The 24,707-nt window shown below is 37.9% G+C and overlaps 1 protein-coding gene across 1 annotated transcript in view; it reads right to left on the bottom strand.

The window, feature by feature from the left end:
* The window catches only part of LOC130243116 (uncharacterized), a 126,075-nt gene that overhangs the window by 14,935 nt on the left and 86,433 nt on the right, over positions 1-24,707 (bottom strand). The window contains 4 exon segments of the mRNA XM_056475174.1: positions 15,226-15,386; positions 19,787-20,016; positions 22,575-22,700; positions 24,458-24,611. Of these exon segments, the coding sequence (XP_056331149.1) occupies positions 15,226-15,386; positions 19,787-20,016; positions 22,575-22,700; positions 24,458-24,611 (671 nt within the window).

The raw sequence follows: 24,707 nt of genomic DNA, 5'->3' as shown, positions 1-24,707 counted from the left end.
CACTGTGTGGATTAACTACTCACAATTAATGGAGAAAAAGTATGTGAGGTGTACAAGGCTGAGAGAGGAAGTGTGGGAGGAGGTGAAAAAAAAAGTGCAAACACATTGTAAAGGAACTCCTGTTTCTGTGAAAGATGTTAGATAACATGTTGGAAACAAGGTTATTATTGTTGTTATGAAAACTATTACAGAGACCAAAAGTAAATGAACACAGATGAAGTATTTTTGTTAACTGAAATATAAATGAGCTGGCAAAGGAAAATGAGCTTGAGTAAACGGAAAATCTAGATGCGAACAGCAATTATTGGAGTTCAAGCACTGCTGGTACTTTAAGTACGTTTTATTTTGATGAAAGCATTTCTTAGATGGTTGTTTATTTCAGGACAGTTGAAGATTAGTGATCCGATTACTTCATATTTATCACAGTCAAAGTCCCACATATTGTCTGAGTGCCATTTTATGAAAGTCTGGCATTTCAGAGCTGTAGACTTGTGAGGAAACTGGGCCATACCCACAAGGATCAGAAATTAAATTTAGGATATACATTTTACTTGTCTTGACTCAAGGATGAGCACACAAGAGATCACTGGTAATATTCTGGTATGTTAAGTTACAAATAAAAACAGGTTCACTTTTCTTGCAGCACCCCATCTTAGTTCTTTGCCATTATGTCACGAAACAAAACAGTAAGCAATACTTTTGTAAAACCATCATATTTCAGATCTCCATTCATTCTATTTTAGGTTTCATGATCAGTTATAATGGAGACAAACATAATGTTACAAAAACCTGATCACTTAAAGGGTTATTTGACCCAAAACGCTCTTAAAAATATGTATCTCAGCCTAAATTTTTGTAAAATACAATTCTCTGGGTATGTTTCCTTGAACATTTCATATAACAAATTCACTAGAGGGAGCTGTCTACATTTTTGCGAATCTGAGATGGGGTATGGGGTTTTGTTGTACATTTCAGATTCTTGTACACGTCCACAAGAAGTCTGTGTTTGTTGCACAGACCACCAACAAATCAAAAATCTAAACCCTTCCCTTACCCCAACCAATAGTGTTTTCAAAAGCAAACATAAGAGAAAAATGCACTGCAACCATGTAGTTGTACCTTGGCTTTGAATTGTTTTTATCTATTTTTAAGATAAGTGTTTTGTGTCTCCAGAATGTGTCTGTAAAGTTTCAGCTTAAAACACACATCAGATTATTTATTATAGCTTTCAGAAGTTTGTAATTTTCAGCTCTGAGCATCTTGCAGCTGTTTTTGTTGCGTGTGCCTTTAATGCTAGTTCTCCCCACTCACCGTTTCCACATGCCTGTTAGAGTCTGCCTCAATTTCTCCCTCGGCTGCGTCAGATAAACAGCACAGTGACAGACATGAAGGAAGCAGATCTCACGTAATGTTTGTGAGAAATTCTACAGTAAGAACTGTAAAACCCAATGATTATTTAATGTATTTGTTGTGGAGTTAATTCAAGCCTTTTGATGAGTCACTTACAGTGTTGTGCAAGTTACTTCCAAACTGTTATACATTACAGATTACTTATTACTGTGATTTAAAAGTAATCCCTTACCTTAAAATATTACTGTCTCAAAATTGTAATATGTTACATTACTCTTATATTACTTTTTAGTTACTTTCACCAGAATAACTACAGAATTAGAACTTAACATTCTAAAATGACTAAATGTACTGCAGAGCATTTTACATCCAGTAGAAAGCGATATGATGTAGCAGAATGACGGTGACCTATCCAAGCTACTAACAATATAGTATATATTTGGCAACGTGAAGGCTCAAGACAATGCAAGAAAGGATAAGAGCCAGAATGACAAATGATCAAAGTCTGTTGAAAGTATGGTAAAGGTAAAGTGATTATCTGGCAATATCTGTGAATAGCTTGGCTATTTTCATATTAGACATAACAGGCCTATATGTAAACTCCAATGCCATGACGAGATGCATTTTTTTCTTAATCTTGCCATTATTCTATTCACTTTAAATTCAGGTTCACAACACAAAACTGTCATGCACAAAGTGAGCATGATGAACATAGCTTTCTCAATATAATGCTCGTGCAACGATTTCCTCTGTGGACAAAACTGCTTGTGAGCTCTCAAATATACGCTGCTCGCGTGCAAATTTTCTCATGCTCTCTCAAATATGCACTGCTCACGCACAAAATTTCTTGTGCGCTCACAGTACACTACTCGCTCAGTGAGATTATATGCAGACTCACAATTTGTGTCTTGTGTTCCCTCTTCCTTTCATGCTTTTTGATATAATTTATATTTGTACACTATTTATTAACAATAACCAAAATACTAAAATAGACTTACATATAACATTTTTTAATCTAATCCACTATAACCTTTTTTGTTGTTTGTTATATGATGAAATATTTCCAATTTCAAACACTTAAGACACAGAGAAAAGAAGTTGAATGCAAAGAATACATTTATTAAACATCCAAAAGGTGCACCATACTAATCAAATAAAACAACATTTAAACAAAAATATAACGAATGCAAGCAGAAATGTAACCGATAAAAATAGGGGAAAACTTGATGAGGTATTATAGCCTACTGAACTATTGACTCCTCAAATAAATCTCACTATCAATCCCATTTTATCATGGCAACTAAAATAAATTGAACACGTCTCTGTTGTCTTCCACATTGCTGATGAGATTGTGGAGGACATTTTCCCTGTCATGTACAGTGTTTTGAACAGTTCTACAGTAAAGTACTTCAATTAACCAGTTGTGCTAATACTAGTTGCTATGGTAACACAAGCGTAATATAAACAAATTACCCAGTGCTGTAGTTTTTTTTTTTTTACAATATAGGGTATACTATACTACAATTCACCACACTTTACTGTAGTAAAACTACACTTTGTATTTCATTTTATCAGTTCACTATTCTTAATACTACAGTATGCTGAAGCATTCATTAACAAATTGTAAATAATACTAGCCTAAAACATAGGCAGTATATCTAACACTCAAAAACACAAGTATTTATTATAGAATTTATCATAACCTTTTAGTGTTTCGTGTATTGCTAATAAATACCGTAGCAATATATAAACCATATCAACATTCTTGGGATAACCAATTGAACAGGAGGATCTCTGGAGAGCAAAAGCACGAAAAGAAGAGGAAACATGAGGCACAAAATGTGAGTCTGCATCATCTGACGGAGCCAGAGCAGATCATTCGCACGTGAGCAGCCGTGTTTTGAGTGCATGCGACTGCGAAAAAAAAATTGCGGTCGAGTTGTCCACGAACAGAGAATTACATGAACGCGCTCTTGTAAAACTGCGCTTACGACTGTTGTCAGTGAAATAACGCCATATGCACATACGTCCATCTCGCGAATGTACTGTCTTCTGCTCATCTATTTTGCAGCTTTTCCGCTGCACGTCAGGGCTTGACCTTACTGTGAACCGGGCTGAGCCAATAGCCTCGGACCTCGAGCTCAGAGGCTGAAATCATTCCGCGTTCAAAGTAAAAAAGTTCCAATAGCCAGAGGGATAATAATGACAAAACGCGCATATATTCACTAACCACGAACAGAAAATAGAACTTACTTGCGGTATTTTTTTAATGTCTTGCGGGCGAAAAGTTTGTTGTAACGCACGCGTTACTGAACATGTACCGAGTAAAATATTACTGAAAATGTATAAGTAATGCCTTACACTACTGCGTTACTGGAAAATGTAATACATTACCGTAATACATTACTTTTGTAACGCATTACTCCCAACACTGGTCACTTACAATGCTTTACAAAGTTCTCACACACACAGCGGACACACACACAGCATGTGCGTTTAACTTTGCACTGCTTTTGCACGGCAAATGTGACAGGATACACGTTAATATCCACTGCTTTATGAATATCGGTTATGTTAATGCACAAAATAAACCTGATTTAACATTCTCAAACCGGGACTGAAGCGTCTTCTTTTATAATTGTTCTGAAATGTGGCTGTGGTGATAAAGACGGTAAAATCGCTTAATATATTACAAACATGCACTGTTTTAAAAACGTTTTAAACTTGTAAAACTCATTCTTGATCACATTTGATGATGATTGATGATCACAGCGAGCTGAACAGGTTTTTTTTTTAAATCCCAGATGCTTTGCGCACGTCCTGCCTTGCTGATATGATTATACGCATTACTACGGAGACATGTTAATACGCGTTAATAGGTTGTTAATAGGTGCCCTTTAAACTGAGCACTCCGCATCACGAACCCAACCCCATGTAAAGTGAGCTACTGTACCAAGCAGACTGACCATGCCGGAAATTAATTTCATTACAAATCATAGACACTGTTATGAGAGGTTAAAAAATAATGTTGTTTTCCTTTCTAATGCACTACTTTAGTATTTTTTTTCAATGTAAATGTGCTTAACTGATGTGTGTGGCACTTAGTGGCTGTGTCTGAATACTGAACACTATTTATGCTGCTATTTTTTCAAACCATTCCAAAGCGTTGTGTCTTGCACTTTCAGAAGTGTGAATGAGCCCTTAAGTTGATTTGTGGTATATATTTGGTGTTATGCAACGAATTGCATGAAAATAATTCTTTATTCGTAGCTAATATAAACTACAGTTGAAGTCAGAGTTATTAGCCCCCCTGAATTATTACACCCCCTGTTTTTCCCCAATTTCTGTTTAACAAAGAAACAATGTTTTCAACACTTTTCCAAACATAATAGTTTCAATAACTCATTTCTAATAACTGATTTATTTTATCTTTGCCATGATGACAGTAAATAATATTTTAGTAGATATTTTTCAAGACACTTCTAGACAGCTTAAAATTATATTTAAAGGCTTAACTAGGTTAATTAGGTTAACCAGGCAGGTTAGTGTAATTAGGCAAGTTATTGTATAATGATGGTTTGTTCTGTAGACTATCGGAAAAATATATAGCTTAAAGGGGCTAATAATTTTGACCTTAAAATGGTTTTTAAAAAATTAAAAACTGCTTTTATTCTAGCAAAATAAAACAAATAAAACTTTCTCCAGAAAAACAAATATTATCAGACATACTGTGACAATTTCCTTACTGTCACGGATTGGTCAGGCTCTCACGATCCCCACTCACGAAGATCACCATCACCTGACTTCTAATGAGCACACAGCTGCATCACATTCACGAGCACCAGATAAAAGCACAGCACTCCAGTCGCTCATTGTCCGGGCTCGTCTCGACGAAAGCGGACAACTGAGCGACCACTCAGCGTAGTCATCCTCAGCTAAAACAAACGCTTTACTTACCTGTTCTCTTTGTATTCCTCCTAGTCTTCCTGGTCCACCCGAATCGTCCTGTCTTCCAGTCCTTCCAAGTCTGTGTCATCCTCTGTCAGCTGTATCTGGTGTGTGCTGTCCATCCTCGTGTATTCCTGTTACCCAGCCACGGAGGAAAAGACCCCAACATCATTCCTGATCCTCCTGGCTATCCTTCATGTGCTCCTTGTTGTCATTTAATAAACACCCTAACGTTTCCTTACCTCTGTCTCCTGTCCGCTTCATAACAGAAGCCCGGACCAATAACGACGACAACATGAGCACCCCCGATCACTTTCAAGAGCTGGTGGACCAGTTGAAGCGGATTCTACAGCCACCAGCTCCACTTTCCAACGCGCCACCAGCACCGAGCACTTCCGCCTCCACAGTTTCTTCTTCGGCCCTTCCTTCCAGTCCCATGGCCCGACCAGCGCCCTACTCAGGCGGAGCGGGGGAGTGCAATGGTTTTCTGTTACAATGTTCCCTCATATTCGAAATGCAACCTTCTCTATATCCCACAGATAAGTCAAAGATCGCCTACATCGTATCACTACTCTCTGGGCCTGCACTTAAATGGGCTGAGACGATCTGGAACCAAGCCGGGCCGGTCATGAATTCCATCACTACCTTCACGGAGTATTTCAAAGAGGTGTTTGGACGTTCTGATGGGGAAGTAGCCGCTGGAGAGCAGCTGTATCATCTAAAACAAGGTACTCTATCTACACAGGAATATGCTCTCCGGTTTCGCACTCTAGCAGCTGCAAGTGGATGGAATGAGAGATCGTTGTTGACCACGTACCGGCTCGGCTTGGAACCCACTCTCCGAATCCAGCTGGCCACATTAGATGATACTATGGGTCTGGAGAGATTCATCCAACATTCTCTCCGATGTTCCGATCGTCTCCGTTCCTATCAACAGGACACCATCACCCCCTCGTCTGCACTCCTCCAATCGCCTGAGTCAACAGCCTCTCCAGAACCAGAACCCATGATAATAGAGTCTGGAAGACTGACATCAGCGGAACGACAGAGGAGGCTGACCCGGGGTCTGTGTCTATACTGCGGTGTCAGTGGACACACCCGTATGGAGTGTCCCCTTCGTGCCATTCGGACTTCAGTGAGTGTATTCAGTACGAATATTGAACAATGTAAACCACTTACTACCACCGTACAAATAACTACTGCCTCTATTTCTCTCCTTGTCACAGCCCTCATCGACTCCGGGTCAGCAGGGAACTTCATCTCCCAATCCCTCTGTCGTCAACTCCACCTACGTACTGAGGCGGCCTCGCATATATACCAGATACAACCGATAACCCAGTGCACTCGATCTTCGACCCGTATCCATCGACAATGCGAAGACATCCTTCTTCAAGTGGGGTTGTTACATCAAGAGAGGATTCAATTTCTGGTTCTGGAGGGTGCAAATATGGACATCATTCTAGGGCGCCCGTGGCTGGTGAAGCACGATCCCATCATCTCTTGGGGCACAGGAGAGATAAAGAAATGGGGATCTGGATGTACACCTACCTGTTTTCCAAATCTCCCTCTTCAAGGTCGGAACCCCATTTCTTTGTTTACAACATCGGTCGAGAGTCCTCCTGAGAAGCAGTCTATCCACATTCCTAAGGAGTACAGCTCCTTTCATGATGTCTTCTGCCCCAAGAGAGCTTCCCAGCTACCGCCGCATCGGCCATGGGACTGCGCGATCGACCTAGTTCCAGATGCCCAGTTGCCAAGAGGTAGGATCTACCCGCTCTCGCTTCCAGAGAATCAGGCAATGGAAGATTACATAAGGGAGGCTCTGAGTCAGGGGTACATACGTCACTCAAAATCACCAGCCGCCTCAAGCTTCTTCTTTGTGGCCAAGAAGGACGGAGGGCTGCGTCCATGCATCGACTACAGGGTCCTAAATAACGGTACAGTAAATACCGATATCCCCTTCCTCTGGTACCAGCCGCTTTGGAACAGCTCCGAGAAGCTAAAGTCTTCACTAAATTGGACCTCCGCAGCGCGTATAATCTGATAAGAATACGTGAGGGGGACCAATGGAAGACAGCATTCGTGACCCCTACTGGCCACTATGAATATGAGGTCATGCCTTACGGTCTGGTCAACGCCCCCTCCGTATTCCAAAACTTCATTCATGAAGTCCTCCGGGAGTTTCTTCACCACTTTGTAATAGTGTACATAGATGACATCCTCATTTACTCCCGGAGTGAGGCCGAACATCGCCAACACGTTGCGGAGGTCCTACACACATTGAGAGAACATCACCTCTACCTCAAAGCGGAGAAATGCTCATTCCACCAGAAGTCGATTCATTTCTTGGGATACATCATTGACCAAACCGGTATACGTATGGATGGGAAGAAAATTGAGGCTGTTCTATCCTGGTCAGAACCCACTTCCATTAAGGAGCTCCAGAGGTTTCTTGGGTTTGCTAACTTTTATAGACGGTTTATCAAGGACTACAGCAGGATTACATCACCTCTCACTAATCTCCTCAAGGGTAAACCCAAAGGACTGGAGTGGACCAAAGAAGCAGCCGCAGCCTTCCGCCTTCTTAAGAAGGAGTTCACAAGGGCCCCACTCCTGACTCATCCTGACCCAAATCTTCCTTTCGTGGTGGAAGTGGACGCATCCACCACCGGCGTCGGGGCAGTATTATCCCAACATCATGATACACCGCCCCGACTGCATCCCTGTGCCTATTTCTCTCGGAAGTTGAGCCCGGCGGAGCAGAATTACAGCATAGGAGACAGGGAGCTTCTAGCAATCAAGCTAGCCTTGGAGGAGTGGCGTCACTGGTTGGAGGGAGCCAAACATCCGTTCCAGGTGATCACAGATCACAAAAACCTCCAATATATCAAAGAGGCCAAGAGACTATGTCCACGTCAAGCCAGATGGTCACTTTTCTTCTCACGTTTTGATTTCTCCATTTCCTATCGTCCAGGACCCAAGAATCTAAGAGCAGACGCTCTCTCTCGTTTACACGAGCATCACGATCATGAAGAACTCCCAACGAAGATTCTTCCCGAACACATCTCCATTTGTCCGATCACCTGGAACGCTCCTCCAGTCGTTGCCACTCCGGAAGCCCCTGCTCCGCCGGGATGCCCTCCTCATCGGCAGTTCATACCACCTGAACACCGGGTAGATCTGATCCACTCCTTACATACCTCGCTAGGCACTGGACATCCAGGGATCAACAATACTCTCTCGCTAGTATCCCAACGATTCTGGTGGCCAAACATGGCAAGGGATGTGAGGCAATATGTTCAGGGCTGTAAGGACTGTGCCCAATCCAAGAGCCCACGTCATCTACCCGCTGGAAAGCTCCATCCCTTGCCGATTCCGAACCGTCCCTGGTCACACCTAGGAGTGGACTTTATCACTGACCTCCCCTCGTCAGAAGGTAATACCTGTATTCTAGTCATCGTAGATAGATTCTCAAAGTTTGTCAAACTAATCCCTCTGAAAGGTCTTCCCACAGCCTTTGAAACAGCCGACAATATCTTTAATCAAGTCTTCAGGTCATTTGGTATTCCAGAAGATATTGTGTCGGACAGAGGTCCACAGTTCATCTCACGTCTATGGAAAGCCTTCTTCAAGCTCCTAGGTGTGGCCGTCAGCCTCTCTTCTGGATATCATCCCCAAACCAACGGGCAGACAGAGAGGAAGATTCAGGAGGTGGGACGGTTCCTGAGGACCTTCTGCAGTGGTCACCAGAGCTCCTGGAGCCAGTATTTGGGCTGGGCAGAATATGCCCAAAATTCACTGCGGCAACCCTCCACCGGACTCACGCCATTCCAGTGCGTCCTGGGCTTCCAACCACCGCTCTTTCCCTGGGATGGCGAACCATCTGATGTCCCCGCAGTGGATCACTGGTTCCGGGAGAGCGAGAGAGTCTGGGACGAGGCTCATCAACATCTGCAGAGGGCAGTCCGTCGAAGCAAGGTAACCGCCGATAGAAGAAGGTCTGAAGAACCCAGATACACACCCGGACAAAAGGTGTGGCTATCCACCCGGGACATACGCATGCGACTGCCCTCTCGCAAGTTAAGTCCCCGATTTGTTGGTCCCTTCACCATCGTGGAACAGGTTAACCCCGTCACCTACAAACTACAATTACCCTCTCACTACCGTATTCACCCTACATTCCACGTATCACTCCTGAAACCCTATCACGATCCTGTTCTTCCCTCCACAGAGCCTGACCACGAAGAGGAACCCCCTCCTCCACTGCTCCTAGAAGAAGGAGCCGTCTACGCAGTGAAGGAGATCTTGCGTTCCCGACGTCGTGGTGGCCAGTTGGAGTACCTGGTGGACTGGGAAGGGTACGGCCCCGAAGAAAGGACATGGGTTCCCAGAGCTGATATTCTCGATCCTAGTCTCATGGTGGAGTTTCATGAGAGCCACCCTGAGTTCCCAGCGCCTAGAGGCAGAGGGAGACCACCACGGCGTCGGAGGTGTCGGCCCTCAGGAGCGGGCCCTGGGGAGGGGGGTACTGTCACGGATTGGTCAGGCTCTCACGATCCCCACTCACGAAGATCACCATCACCTGACTTCTAATGAGCACACAGCTGCATCACATTCACGAGCACCAGATAAAAGCACAGCACTCCAGTCGCTCATTGTCCGGGCTCGTCTCGACGAAAGCGGACAACTGAGCGACCACTCAGCGTAGTCATCCTCAGCTAAAACAAACGCTTTACTTACCTGTTCTCTTTGTATTCCTCCTAGTCTTCCTGGTCCACCCGAATCGTCCTGTCTTCCAGTCCTTCCAAGTCTGTGTCATCCTCTGTCAGCTGTATCTGGTGTGTGCTGTCCATCCTCGTGTATTCCTGTTACCCAGCCACGGAGGAAAAGACCCCAACATCATTCCTGATCCTCCTGGCTATCCTTCATGTGCTCCTTGTTGTCATTTAATAAACACCCTAACGTTTCCTTACCTCTGTCTCCTGTCCGCTTCATAACACTTGCTCTGTTAAACACCATTTGGGAAATATTTAAAAAAGAAAACAAATTCAAAGGGGGGCTAATAATTCTGATTTCAACTGTATGTGTAAGTATCATTTGTCCAAAAAGAAATAAAAGTTATTGGTCTCATACACAGCATTAGTTTTATGTAGAAAATGCAGTTAAAGTACAGAATGTTGAAGTATGTTATTCCAGTTTCTCAAAAATGTAAGCTAAAGCACATATTTCCAATGAACCTTTGTTGCATAAATCCAGGGCTCTAGACAAACATCTGATTAACATAATATTAACAAAAATTAAAGTAATTATTTATTTTAATTTAATTACTCTTTCAATACATATAATGTTTAATGAATTTATATCGCAATGAAATGTGACATGACTATCCCACATTTTTTGCCAATGGTTCCCATTAATTTTACTGCAGTAAATCATGGTAAGTTGGTGTTTTGTGAAATAAACCTCATTCTAGTCTGATCATTAGTCATTATATAATGTTTCAGCTGTTTTTCCATGTTAGTGTTGTGGATAATGGCAGCACGGTTTCATTTGGTTTTAAATTAGTTTAATGAATAGTTTGTATAAGAGAGCTCAATAACCAACTGTACAGATCTTTGTATAACATTTTAGTTTAGGTTACAATTTATGCTATTAACTACTGGCTTATTAACGGCCTATTAGTAAGATATTAACTGTTCATTAGTAGTTCTAAAGGTTTGTTAATACTGTTATATTATACTGTTTTAATTGTATAAAATTGTTAATTTAGACCCAAACTAAAGTGCTACCAATCTTTTTATTGGTCTTGCAAACGCATGGTCCAGCGAAATGCATTCACTTAATCTCGTGCAGCGTTGTCTTTTAAACAGTGCTGATAAATGGTCTGTGCAGCACAAAGTTCAAAGGAGTAGCGCTGTTTGGTTATGCATTTGGTGTGTTCTGCAATTTATCTCATATGCAACAGAATGTCATCGCTTATCAGCAAATCAGTAGTGGCACCAGTGCGACCTCTAACAAAATTTAGTTTCACTGGCAGAAAAAAGGCAGCAAATTGCAACCATTTAACTGTAGTCTGGAGCCCTGTGAAACACTGATTGATAAGCATAAACAGAAGCTCAACCACACGTGGGTGACACGCAAGAACAATCCCGTTTGGGTCTTGGAAGTGCTGCGTAACACACAAGAATGAACCTTGTTGATTCTTACACATCACAACGTGTTTAATCGAAGTCTAAATTAAATCCACTATTATATAAAGCAATTATGGCTAATCATAAGACTTGGATTAAACCGCCCAGTTCATATGGATTTATTTTACAAGCTGTTTTTAAAGCATTAGAATTTGGGTGAATGATCATTCAGTGAAGGGACATAAATCTCTCAGAATTGGTTCATATATTGGTGACACTTTAGTTTAAACATCAATTCTCCAATAAAGTACATCCTCTGCATGATCTTACTCTATATATTCCTAATCCTACCCAATACTATTTACTACATTAAAGGGATATTTCCCCCAAAAACATTTATTTTACTTACTATTTACTCTCCTTCAAATAGTTCCAAACCTGTTGAACACAAGTAAAGATATTCTGAAGAAAGCTGAAAACCTGTAACTATATACATGCATAGTAGGGAGAACAAATACTTCGGATGTCTATGGTTACAGATTTCCAGCTTCATTTAAAACATGTTTTTTTTTAATAGAAGATAGAAATTGTAAAAAATTTAGAACCACTCAAGTGTGAGTAAATGGTGAGGAAATCTTTGTTTTTGGATGAACTATCCTTTAATTAACTACCGTATTAATGAGTAGCTAATTATGAGTTTATTGAGGCAAAAGTGGCTTTTTAGTAGTGAGACTCACACCTTAAAAAACTAAATGTGACCAAAAAATCTTCATTTGTGCTCTGTAAATTTTGATAAATAATGACCAGACCAAATTTTCAATTCATGGTAAACAAACGCTTTAACTGATGATTTTTGGATGATCTTCAAATTTGGCATTTTAACAAGACTTAAAATAAGTTTTTTGTGTCCCAAGTGTGTGTCTGGGAAGTTCCAGGTCAAAATACCAAACAGATCATTTATTATAATCTGTTGAGAATATACATTTTTGGTTAGATGGAATTGTAGCTCTTTTGTCACATGTGCCTTTAAATAAAAAAAAGAGCTGGTTCTACCCACCCTCTCTGAGGGCATTTCATTTCAGAGAAGAATAATCAGGGTTGGATATCGGGAGAAATACAGCAAGATGTGTTTATAAGAGATGATGAAACAGAGACCCACAATCATAAATACAACAGTAAGATGACTGAGCAACACAAAAATTCCATTACAATGTTCACGTTTTTGCTCATGTACTTGCGGCAAATGTGACACCAAACAGATAAATATACGCTGCTGTATAGTATTCCATTATAGCTCAGTTTTGGCTTAGTCCCTTTTCTAATCAGGGGTCGCCACAGCGGAATGAACCACCAACTTATCCAGCACGTTTCACGCAGCAGATGCCCTTCCAGCTGCAACCCAACACTGGGAAATACCCATACACATTCACACACATACACTACGGACACTTATTCAATTCACCTATAGCACAAGTCTTTGGACTTGTGGGGGAAACCAGAACACCCTGAGGAAACCTACGCTAACATGGGGAGAACATGCTAACTCCACACAGAAAAGCCAACTGACCCAGCAAAGGCTCGAACCAGCGACCTTCTTGCTGGGAGGTGACAGCGCTACCCACTGCTCCACCGCACCGCCCTAGCTCAGTTACTGTACAAAATAAACCTGAATTAACGTCCACAACCCAGGACTTCTGTTGTGTTCTGTTTAGAATAGATCTTTTAATCCCAGTTTCTTTGCAAATCCTGTCTTGTTGACATGTTTATACGTGTTAATACTGAGACATGTTAGTTTGTGCCTGCCAGTCAATATTGGTTGTGTACTGCTACGTCATGTTGCAGTTGGCCTCAACATCACTAGGATTTGTATCCTATTTTAACTTCAGAAAAAAAAACTTGCTTTGCTTGTATCACTCTAGTATGACTGTGAACACACTATACCTACACATATTTATATCCAAACTTAGATGTTTTCGTAGATTTTTCATTATAGGTGCCCTTTAAATCTAAACTTTTGTGTGTGTATGTGACCAAAATATCTTTACTGTGTGTTCTGTACATGAACAAATTTCTCAAAGGTTTAATAAATGATAAGAAATTTTTCCTTTGAGGGGTAGCAAATGCTTTAACTGATGACTTAAAACTAAATGCATAATAAGCTAAACATTTTTCATGCTGCATTTTTAATTTAGTTGATGAAAGGATTTTATTAATAAGTAATCAAAAAGCTGAAAGATCAAAATAGTTCTCCAGTGTGAATCAGTCCAAATCAAACCAAGGTCAGGCTAAAGTAACACTAGATTCAAATGCTGTTATTGAACAGAAACTGAACAGTTTTCACTTAAAATCTTTTGAAATCTTAAATACAACTAAAACTGAAGATGGAGAGTTCAGATGCAAATACTGCTAAACGCCACTTGTGTCAAAAATGAGCTAATGACATTGAGTGAATGCTTTAGGGATGTAGTACATGTTCAACAAATGTTTTTGCTTCGAATCATCTAAATCCCAGCGTCAGCACAATCAGAAATAATCGAATCATAAGTTTTCAATGTAACAGCTGATACGCCGCCTTTTCTGAGGAGACTTTATTTCGCTTCTGATTTAGATTCTAAAAGATGGAGTTTGATGAATTGGATGAGCCTGTCCGACTGTCAGTAAATGGCAAATGAAAACGTCACGTAATTCAAAACTCATTTAAGATATTACAAGAAAACGAAAACACACTGTACAGTCGGAAGTGTAACATGCCTTCATAACATTTTTTTTGAGCAGCAACGCTACTTTGAATGAGTCCGATTTACTATACATTAAACTATAAGCAACTCCATTCACGAAAGGTGAAGTTAAGATGCAGTTTTTTTTATCCCACATGGATGCTATGAGGATAAACAAGAGACGAAAACGAGACAAAGACCCTGAGTATGGTGAGAATAAATGAATGACAGCTTCTAAAAGTGTTTGAGAGGAAATCCCCTTTTTGCCCAGTGGGCCTACCTTGTGTTTTATTTGCTAATGTAAGCTTTTTTAAAAGATAAATATAATGTATAAAACTACACATGTTTTATATTACTTCATTCTACCTATACGTCTGATAAGCTTTTTATATTAATGGACTATGCACAGATATTGATGTTTTACAATGTTTTTACACTACATTATTTGAATCTAACAAGCTTAGCTTATAATGTTTACAATGTTTACATTTTAAATCTAAATCACAAAAATCTGAAATCACAACAGATTGTTAAGATTTAATTAATGGCAATTTTAATGTTTCTGATTAATGCACTCACTTGACAGATTTCTTTCATTCATTTTCCTTTTGTTTAGTCCCTGGTTTATCAGGGATTACCACAGAGGAATGAACCACCACTTACTTGATAGATTTATATTATATATAATTTCTAATTGCATCTTTAGTGATTTTTCAGCTAGTTACACTATCGTGTCTTAATAGGTGGATTTAGAGGTTTTTGCAAAAAAAGCACAAGTGGATTTAGCTGGTTTTGACACAAAAGAAAATTGACTTTGTTAAAAACCAAATAATTGTCTATTGACATTTTTGAAAAAAAAAAGTTTTTTTATCTACTCTCTAATAACCCTATTATTATCTATAAAATGAAACTTCTGATCCTAATTATAGGAGCCTGATAGAAAATGCTCATTAACAAAAAAAAAGAGGTCTGATGGATTTAGAGGGTTTTGCATCTGAACTCTTCATAAACAAAATGAAACAGAAAAAGCTTTACGACAATAGGAATGAAGGCAAATGAGTGAGAAAGCCAGCACAGACCCAGTCTTGAGGTGGGAGATGGCGTCCTCCACACTCTTCTGGTTGTACTTGACCATGTACTGGTGCATGTCTGGATAGTTACTGCGGATGTTTTTCTCTGTGCTTCCGTTGGGGACCGTTCCAAACTTCAGAGGGGGGTACTGCTCTGTGGGGTGCTGAAACTGAGAGAGGGGAACACAGGATGAAAGTTTCATTGAAACTGATGTTGCATTTGTTTTCTCAACGTAATTAGTGGACTCACAATAGAGCGCAATGAAAAATGATTCCAAGACAAAACATGAATGACATATGACAGCAAACGCATGTAAGAAACGAGTCTCCAGCCACTGCAGCTGTCAAAACCAAATATAATACATCATAAATTCTGAACAATTCACAAAGCAGCAATGCTGATACGCACGTTGTGTTCATTCTGCTTTTAACAAAAGAGAACAAAAGCTAAGAAGCAGATGGGGGAAACTATTTTCATTTAAAAAGGGATTCACAAAATGAACACGAGGCTCTTAGAAACAAGAACCAACAAAAGCCACCGTGTGTTAAACAGCTTTAAGTATCCAAATTTAATGTAGCTTCTTTACTGGAAATGACACAAGCACAATGGGACACAAATACATTTCGTTTGGTGTACAGAAGTGCATTCATCTGGCATGACAGCAAAACACTGTTTTTTTCTGTGTGTGTTTCCTCAAGAATCCCTCCAGATTCCTCAAGGTCAACACTGAGAGCCAAGGGCAAAGGAACATTTCCACGCTAGGATGAGGAATTATTGAACATCTCACAGACCCAGATGAGCACCGCCACTACAACACAACCACTGCACGACCTGCTCAATAATAAAGCAAAAAACACATCAATGCCATATTCCTCGGCTGCCACTAGAAGAGTCTGAATTTTCTGTATTGTCCACTATGATAAGGTCGACTATGATAATTTATTTATTATATATATATATATATATATATATATATATATATATATATATATATATATATATATATATATATATATATATATATATATATATATATATATATACAGAGAGAGAGAGAGAGAGAGAGAGAGAGAGAGAGAGAGAGAGAGAGAGAGAGAGAGAGAGAGAGAGAGAGAGAGAGACACAGTTGAAGTCAGAATTATTAGCCCCCCTTGAATTTTTTATGTTTAACAGAGCAACTTGGGCAACTGTCTGACATTAACAAGTTTAGGGTTTATAAATGGCACCAGTAATATTTCTTATTATTAACTAAGTAAAAAAAATGCTTAATACTTTCTTTTTTCAATTATTTGTGTTATTTTTGATTAAGTTAATGCATCCTTAATGATTAAAATAATTTATTTTATTAAATAAGTCATTATTAGAAGGGATGCTCCGATCGATCGGCATCGGCCGATAATAACATTTTATGACTCGATCTATACTCGCCAATCTGGCCGATCTCATGAACCGAACGCATGTGTTTGTTTACGAGTTTACACACAGAGCAAGTCGCATGTGCACTCATCTTGTGAAAAGGTAAATGATGTATGCGGGCGTGAGCAATCTTTGCACACCTAACACAGCTGCTGTCCGGAGCTGTGATTTTTCTGCTACTATCAATAGTTGGAGGTGAGCAAAATATTTGAACGGCCTTGCAAATACACTTGTATTTAGGCCTTTTTATATATCAGAAGTGAAAGTTCAGTGTTTCTGACTATTGCAAGTTCACTAAAACCTGGTTTTACTTTAATATATTTAATAATATACTTGTTGAAATATACTTGTTGTAATAAACAGTAGTTTACAGGCCTATTTTCTTTTAGGAGAAGGAAGTAATGGATTTATAGGTGTGCATTCATTTTAACTTCTTATGCATCAAATATGCAAAAAGTAAAACAAATGCATTATCTGTTTTATCTATAATTTTCTGTAAAGCTGCTTCAACCATTACACTAAATAGTTATAAGAGACATGTTTAACGGATATATTCAACATCCTTAATTAAGGAGAGATCTCCACTTTATAGTACTTGAAGAGAAAATTATCTTTATGCAAAGTTATATAAAGCTTGCAGCATCAAAATTCGTACTCTGTATCGGCCAATCATCATGACAAGAAATCAAAACTCGACATCGACTGCAAAAATCCTAATCAAAGCATCCCTAATTATTAGAATGACAACTTTTATGCTATTACTAAAAAGGCTAGTATTAGTACTAAAAAGCATTTAAACTATACTTACAGTCAGTTTATTAAGTATTTATCATACTGTAAATACACCTTATGCCCTTTCAGAAATAATCTTAAAAGTATGCTCAAGCATTCTTGACTCAATCAGACACAAATGTTTAAGTGCATTTGGCCTAAAGTTGAAATGTACATAGTAATTTACTTCACTAGTATTGTAAAAAAAAGGTCAAAGATTAAAGGTGCACTATGTAAGTTTGACACCCAGTGGTTGAACTAGGTATTGCACGTCTGAATCAAAACACACGCAAGCACAGGTTGCCAGATTGAGGACACCAACAAGAGCGAGCCAGACTATCAGGCCTAAAGGCTGATTTAAGGCTGATTTAAACCTAGTTTTTGTTTTACCCAACACCTGAAATGTATATTTTATAAACGGCTTCTATTTCTTGCAGCTGATCAACACGATAAAGTGTGATCATCTCAGGTCCACCTCATGCACTTTATTCAGAGTTAAATGCTAATGATGTGAATTTGAATATCATTTTGTATGACATTTATTGCCATACAACTGAAAGCAGCAGCAGATAGCTTACCTCAGATCTTGAAAATAAAATAAACTGCTTAATATTGAACCTTAGAACGGTTACTTTTTAATTTTATTTGCTAATTAATAACCACCTTATGCGGAACTCTGAATCTGCGTCTCTTTCGGAGGCTGTTACTGTCAAACAGAGGACACATTTCTGTCATGGACACAAACTTTAAGAGCCTTTCTGACTGAATGAATTAAGTACAATGTTTTCCACAAAGGCAGCCCAGGGTGCTGAAATATAATTGGATAGACTGGCATTGGGTGAGTTAAAGAGACCAAAACATTTCTAAAATGGAAATTTTTAAAGCAGAATTTCTGAGACAGTTCTTTCTGCAACCTGCAGCTTGATGACATACTGGACCAGGTCCACTACGTAATGAAAGATTGTCTATACACCTATCCCTACCCTAAACCCAAACATCGCATTAGTATGGGCGTTACCTTAGTGGGCGCTACAATGTACACTACATTTTGGACCTGGTCCTGTATGTCATAGTGACTACAGCTTGCAACAATGACAACATGGAATATCTGACTTTAGCAATGTTCTTTTAGATAAACAAGAATGTTCACTTTGCATGTTTTCTTGAATATCTGCAAACATTTTTTTTTTGCTTTTCAAACCTGATTAGCTAATTAAAATAAGTTAAAATACTCTCAATTTCAAAGTGTATGTGACAGTGTATAACTATTACTAGCAGTTCATCTAAAGCAGGGGTGCCCAAACTTTTTCTTATGAAGGACCAAAAACCAAACTTGATTGAGGGGGGAGGGCCGAAGGTAAATATACCAAACTATTACATTAAAACTGCCATGGTAATTAATAATTATATATTTTTTTTACATTTTATAATGAACTTCCTACAATAAAAAACATAAACACATTTATAACACAAAGATGTTCAAAGCTGAATACACGAATTAAGCTAAACCTGGTAAAACTTTGGGCATCTCTGATCTAAAGAAAAGCTGCAGTGTAACTTGCTGTTTACAAAGTCTATATCTCAAAACACTGCAGAATTCAACTAATTACAGTAACTATCCATACACCAATAAGTTTATATGCAGTATAGTTGCACACTAATAGTTGTTTAGTATTGTTGCCTAAAGTACATTAAAAGCATCCACCTTGTTTATTTTTTACAAAAGAGGCAATGCGGTCCTTTGTAAATTTAACGCCTTTTAGTGTCTTTCTTCTTTTTTTTTATTCTTAACTCACAAATATTGTAAGTTGTCTAAAGTGCTTTATAAGATGGATAGCACAACACATACAGTAATACAAATAAATGATGTTAAAACTAAATAGTATGGAGGTATTGCAATATCATAAAATCGTGCAATAATGTAATCGGTGAGTTAAAAGATGTGATTTGCGATACTGAGCTTGTTTTATCCAAGAGTCAGCATACTTTTTTACTTTTACTTAAGCATACTTATTCAAATGAAATCTATTTAAGTGTGCTTACTGCTTTACATGCAAAACGTAAAGCAAATGCAACATAATAGTCTTTCAGAGTCCTCGTCTTTAGACTCATTTTAGTAATAGACTCTGAAAGCACTCAGCTCTTCAAAAGACAAACAGTGAGAAAACGTTTCTCATGCTGTTCATCCACTTAGTGACCAATTTAAACTACTGTGAGTCAGATTTTTTTTCCCAGTTCAACTTTAGTCTCTGTAGTCATAAAGAACATTGATCACAAAAATCCATGTCGACACAACATCAGGAAATATGAAGTCTATATGGTCATCTACACGCACCGATAAACACGAGCGCTCTGTATCTACAGCATCTCTTATTCCCTTACCTTTTTATCACTGAGGCCAGACACAGTGTCAATGTATTCCTCTTGGATCATGAAGGCAGCCAGGTTGGCAGTGTAGCTGGCCAGGAAGATGACAGCAAAGAAAGCCCACACAAGAACCATGATCTTGCTAGTGGTTCCTTTGGGGTTCTCCACCGGAACGGAGTTATTAAAGACCAGAGCCCACAGAAGCCAGATCGACTTGCCAATTGTGAACTTTGAACCTCCGGCCTCTGGCAGACAAATGCAGTTCAATTATTCATAGGCTCAATGTACACAAAAAAGTATAAAAACTGGCATGTTATATAACATCATTTAGAATATATTGGACATTTATTTAATTATTCATGTTTACTCTAGTATCCAAACTTGTGTTGTCTTATTGTCATGTTATAAATAAAATTAAATAAGATTAAATGTAAAATATATTTGTGTGAATATACACTACCTGACAAAAGTCTTGTCGTCTTTTTTTTAGGAAAGTTTTAGGAACAACAAATAATAACTTGACTTCTAGTTGATCATTTGGTATCAGAAGCGGCTTATTTGAAAGGCAACGACCTCTAGACTACACTTATTTTCCTAAAATAACACATGATCATGCCTTGATTTTTAATTATTTCATAGGGGACAGTAAAGTCTGACTTTGCTTAGACAAAAGTCTTGTCACTTAACAGAAATAATGTACAGTATAGAATATAAAGTCATGGTGCAGTGAAAAAATAATTAATATTGTGTATGACTCACTTGAGCTTGGAGGACTGCATTTATACATCTCTGCAATGACTCAATAAATTATTAATAAAGTCATCTTTAAAGTCAATGGCAAAGAAAGCGTTCTTGCAGGACTCCCAGAGTTTTCAAGGTTCTTTGGATTCATCTTCAATGCCTCCTCCTTCATCTTACCCGAGACATGCTCAATAATGTTCATGTCTGGCGATTAAGCTGGCCAATCCTGGAGCATCTTGACCTACTTTGCTTTCAGGAACTTTAATGTTGAGGCTGAAGTATGAGAAGGAGCGCTATCCTGCTGAAGAATTTGCCCTCTCCTGTAGTTTGTAATGTAATGGGCAGAACAAATGTCTTAATACCTCAGGCTATTGATGTTGCCATCCACTCTGCAGATCTCTTGCACGCCCCTGAACATACCCCCAAACCATAATTTTTCCTTTACCAAACGTGACTGATTTCAGTGAAAATCTTGGGTCCATGCGGGTTCCAATAGATCTTCTGCAGTATTTGTGATGATTGGGAAGCAGTTCAACAGATGATTGATCAGACAAATCTAAATCTATGATTTACTGGAAGTCAAGTTATTATTTGTTCTTGTTGTATTCTTACAACTGGGATCAAGGACAATAATTTTGTCAGGTAGTGTAAATATGTGCTGGTCATTTAATTAGATTGATTTTACTAATTCCATCCAAGTAGTGAAATTTGTATAATGTATACATTTATTCTACACAGACTAATATATTTCAAGTGTTTATTTCTTTTCATTTGGACGAAAACGCCAAATTCAGTGAAATAAATCTACTTTTTGAAGTTATTCTAATTATATGACACTGAAACTGAACACTGAAAGAATGGTTCATTGGAACCAATGAATAATTTTCAGTGTATATATGGGAAATTGATAACTAGGCCCACACGGAATCTGTGCGCGCAGAATTCTGCAGATTTTTAGCCCATCATTAAATCTATTTATTTACTTGAGTAAATGTGTGTAAATCTATATTTATTCAGTTTTTAAATTAATTACAGTAATATTATTGACTAACATGAAAATGTTTATCTGATTTATGTACAATGCAGTTTGTACGGTAATATTTTCTGTCTTTTAGTAGAGATATTATATGAGAGACTTACTTTGTTTACCAAATAAAGTGAATCTAATTGGATTTGGATTGAACAATAAATAAAAGTTAAAAACATATTATTTTTAATTTCATATATAAAGGTTTTAGTTATGATACTCCCAAAATAATTCCGCAGAAATCCACAGATTTTTACCAAAATTCTCAGCAGAAATAGCAAAAAATGTCAGCAGATTCCGTCTGGCCCTACTCATAACCTTATAGTAAAAAATAAATAAATAAAAACTGAAAATATGAGCAATAATAATTAAATTAAATTGAACAACATTTATATAACACTTCCTTTATTTGTTCTGGCATTCTCTAGTAACTAAACATTTCATGCTTTACTTTGCTGTCATGCACCAAAATAAAATAAAATAGAATTAAAAATACATATATGAAGTATTAATTAATTAGTTTTGTTAAATTTAATAAAAAAATACATTGGTATATCATAGTTCATTAAGTTATGTTAACAAGGACAACTTTGGGTTTTAATGACGCAATAGTAAATGTTGAACTATGATTAATAAATGTGGCAAAAGCATAGTTTATTCTTAGTTCATGCTGTACATGGAAATACATGAACTAACATTAACTAACAGAACCATACTGTAAAATGAAGAAGCGCAATTAGAACACAAACACAAAACAAATCACAAATAAACTCCTATCCAGATGATATGAGATTAGAGAAGATGAAGAAGAGAAGAGAGAAAGAAGAGGATTACAGAGCACTCCAGTCCTTTATTATACATGAGAAACTGCCTGCACCACAAATATCAAACCCAATAAAGAACTGAGGTGAACGCAGCCATTAGATCTCTTGAATGAACTCAGTGACAAGCAAACAGTGTGCATTTATCTCTGTTAAAGCAACACTCGGGACTACTAAAGTTTGCCCTTATAAAAAGGTTACGTGCAAGACTCACTCTTGCCACTCTGAAGACTGCGGTTGTAGCCAACTGGACTGAAGAACTCAAAGATGAAGACGGTCACTGCCACCACCGTCAGGCACATCACAAACATCATCACCCACACCGCAGGGCTGTACGGCTCTGAGAAGAGAAGAGAAGAGAAGAGAAGAGAAGAGAAGAGAAGAGAAGAGAAGAGAAGAGAAGAGAAGAGAAGAGAAGAGAAGAGAAGAGAAGAGAAGAGAAGAGAAGAGAAGATAGATAGAGATGAGACAAGAAGATAAAAGAAAAGAAGATATGAGACAAGAAGAGAAGAATAAAAAGGAAATCAGATGAGATGAGAAGAAACAACAAGAGGTGAGATTAAAAGAGAAGAAAAGAGAACAGAAACGGGATGAGAAATGAAAAGAAGAGACAAGAAGAGAGGAAAAGATGAGAAGGAGATAAGAAGAAAAGAGAAGATGTAAGACAAAAAGATGAGACAAAAGAGATGAGGTGAGAAAAGAAAAATAGAAAAGAAATTAGATGAGAAGAGGTGAGATGAGATGAGAAGAGAAGAAAATAGAACAGAACCGGACAAAACAGATGAGAAATGAAGAGAAGAGATGAGACAAGAAGAGAGGAGAAGATGAGAAGTTAGGAGACAAGAAGAGAAGGTACGAGAAGAGGTGAGAACAGAAGAGAAATTACTGAAGGAATTAAGTCAATTAACTTAAAAAGTGTTTTATTTGTGAAAAGATAGGAAAAACAAAGTAACATTTATAGTCTCTGCATAAATGAGTTATTCTGAAAGATAGAATACAATGCTTTTATAATATGATAAATAAAATAATATATGCTTTTTATTTGTTCATGGATTATCTGGGAATGGAATTTGAAAAACTATCGAACTGATGTTTGCATTTAAAACAATTGGACTACTTGTATATTTATTTGCAAGTATTATCCATATTTTTAATTGTATATTAATTTACAAATATTATTTTTTATGTAAAAACACAACACAACAAGAAACAAAACTTTACAATTAAAACAAAACAAGAAACAAAACAAAACAACAAAAAACAAGACAAGACAAAATAAAAAAGATACAAAAAACAAAACAAAACACAAAAAAACTAAACAAAACAAGAAACAAAACACACCAAAAAGACAAGACAAGACAAAACAACAAAAAACAAGACAAGACAAAACAATAAAAAAAGACAAAAAAAAAACACAAAACAAAACACAAAAAAACAAAACAAAACAAGAAACAAAACACACCAAAAAGACAAGACAAGACAAAACTATTTAAAAAAACACAAAACAATATAAGAAACAAAACACACCAAAAAACAAGACAAGACAAAACAATAAAAAAACACAAAAAAACAAAACACAAAACAAAACACAACAAGAAACAAAACAAAACACACCAAAAAGACAAGACAAGACAAAACAATAAAAAACACAAAAAAACAAAACACAAAACAAAACACAACAAGAAACAAAACAAAACACACCAAAAAAACAAGACAAGACAAAACAATTTAAAAAACATAAAAAAAACACAAAACAAAACACAACAAAAAAGACAAAACAAAAAACAAAACAAAACTGAACCTGGTTTTTCAGCCATAGATGAATTACTGTTATGCACAAAAGTAAAAAAAAAAAAAAAAAAAGCAAAATTAAATAGAAAAAAAAAACTGAAAAGGAATTGAAAATGTTGATTTTGGAGTGTCTCACTGAGATGTGATAAATAGTTTGTTTTGAAAGGGATCTGTAAGTCTGATTGATGAGCTCTGAAACGATACGCACCGGTACCTGTAAAGTCATACATCATAATCACATGCAGCAGAGACTGATTAAAGTCAAATATGATGAAGCATTACGGCTGGCACGAGACTCCAGCTCACCCAGAAAAGCAGAGGGAGAGACGGTGCCGTTACTGCGAGACACCATGACGCTGATGCCCGTCTCCACGAAGGGCACAGAGAAGTCCACCACCTCTGACCTCTCCTCATTGATGGTCAGAGAGCCAATCGCCATATCTGCCCGCTTGTACACAACCTGGACAACAAGAGCAAGCAGATAATTTGTTTTCTGCCCATCTGTCACTTTACTGTCATTTTATTTGATTGTATTTTGTGTTGTTTCAAAATTTGT

This window comes from Danio aesculapii, chromosome 16 (genome assembly GCF_903798145.1).
Source record: "Danio aesculapii chromosome 16, fDanAes4.1, whole genome shotgun sequence".
In the NCBI taxonomy this organism is placed as follows: Eukaryota; Metazoa; Chordata; class Actinopteri; order Cypriniformes; family Danionidae; genus Danio; species Danio aesculapii.
The sequence above is the reverse complement of the archived record's forward strand: the minus strand, read 5'-3'. Positions and strand labels throughout refer to the sequence as shown.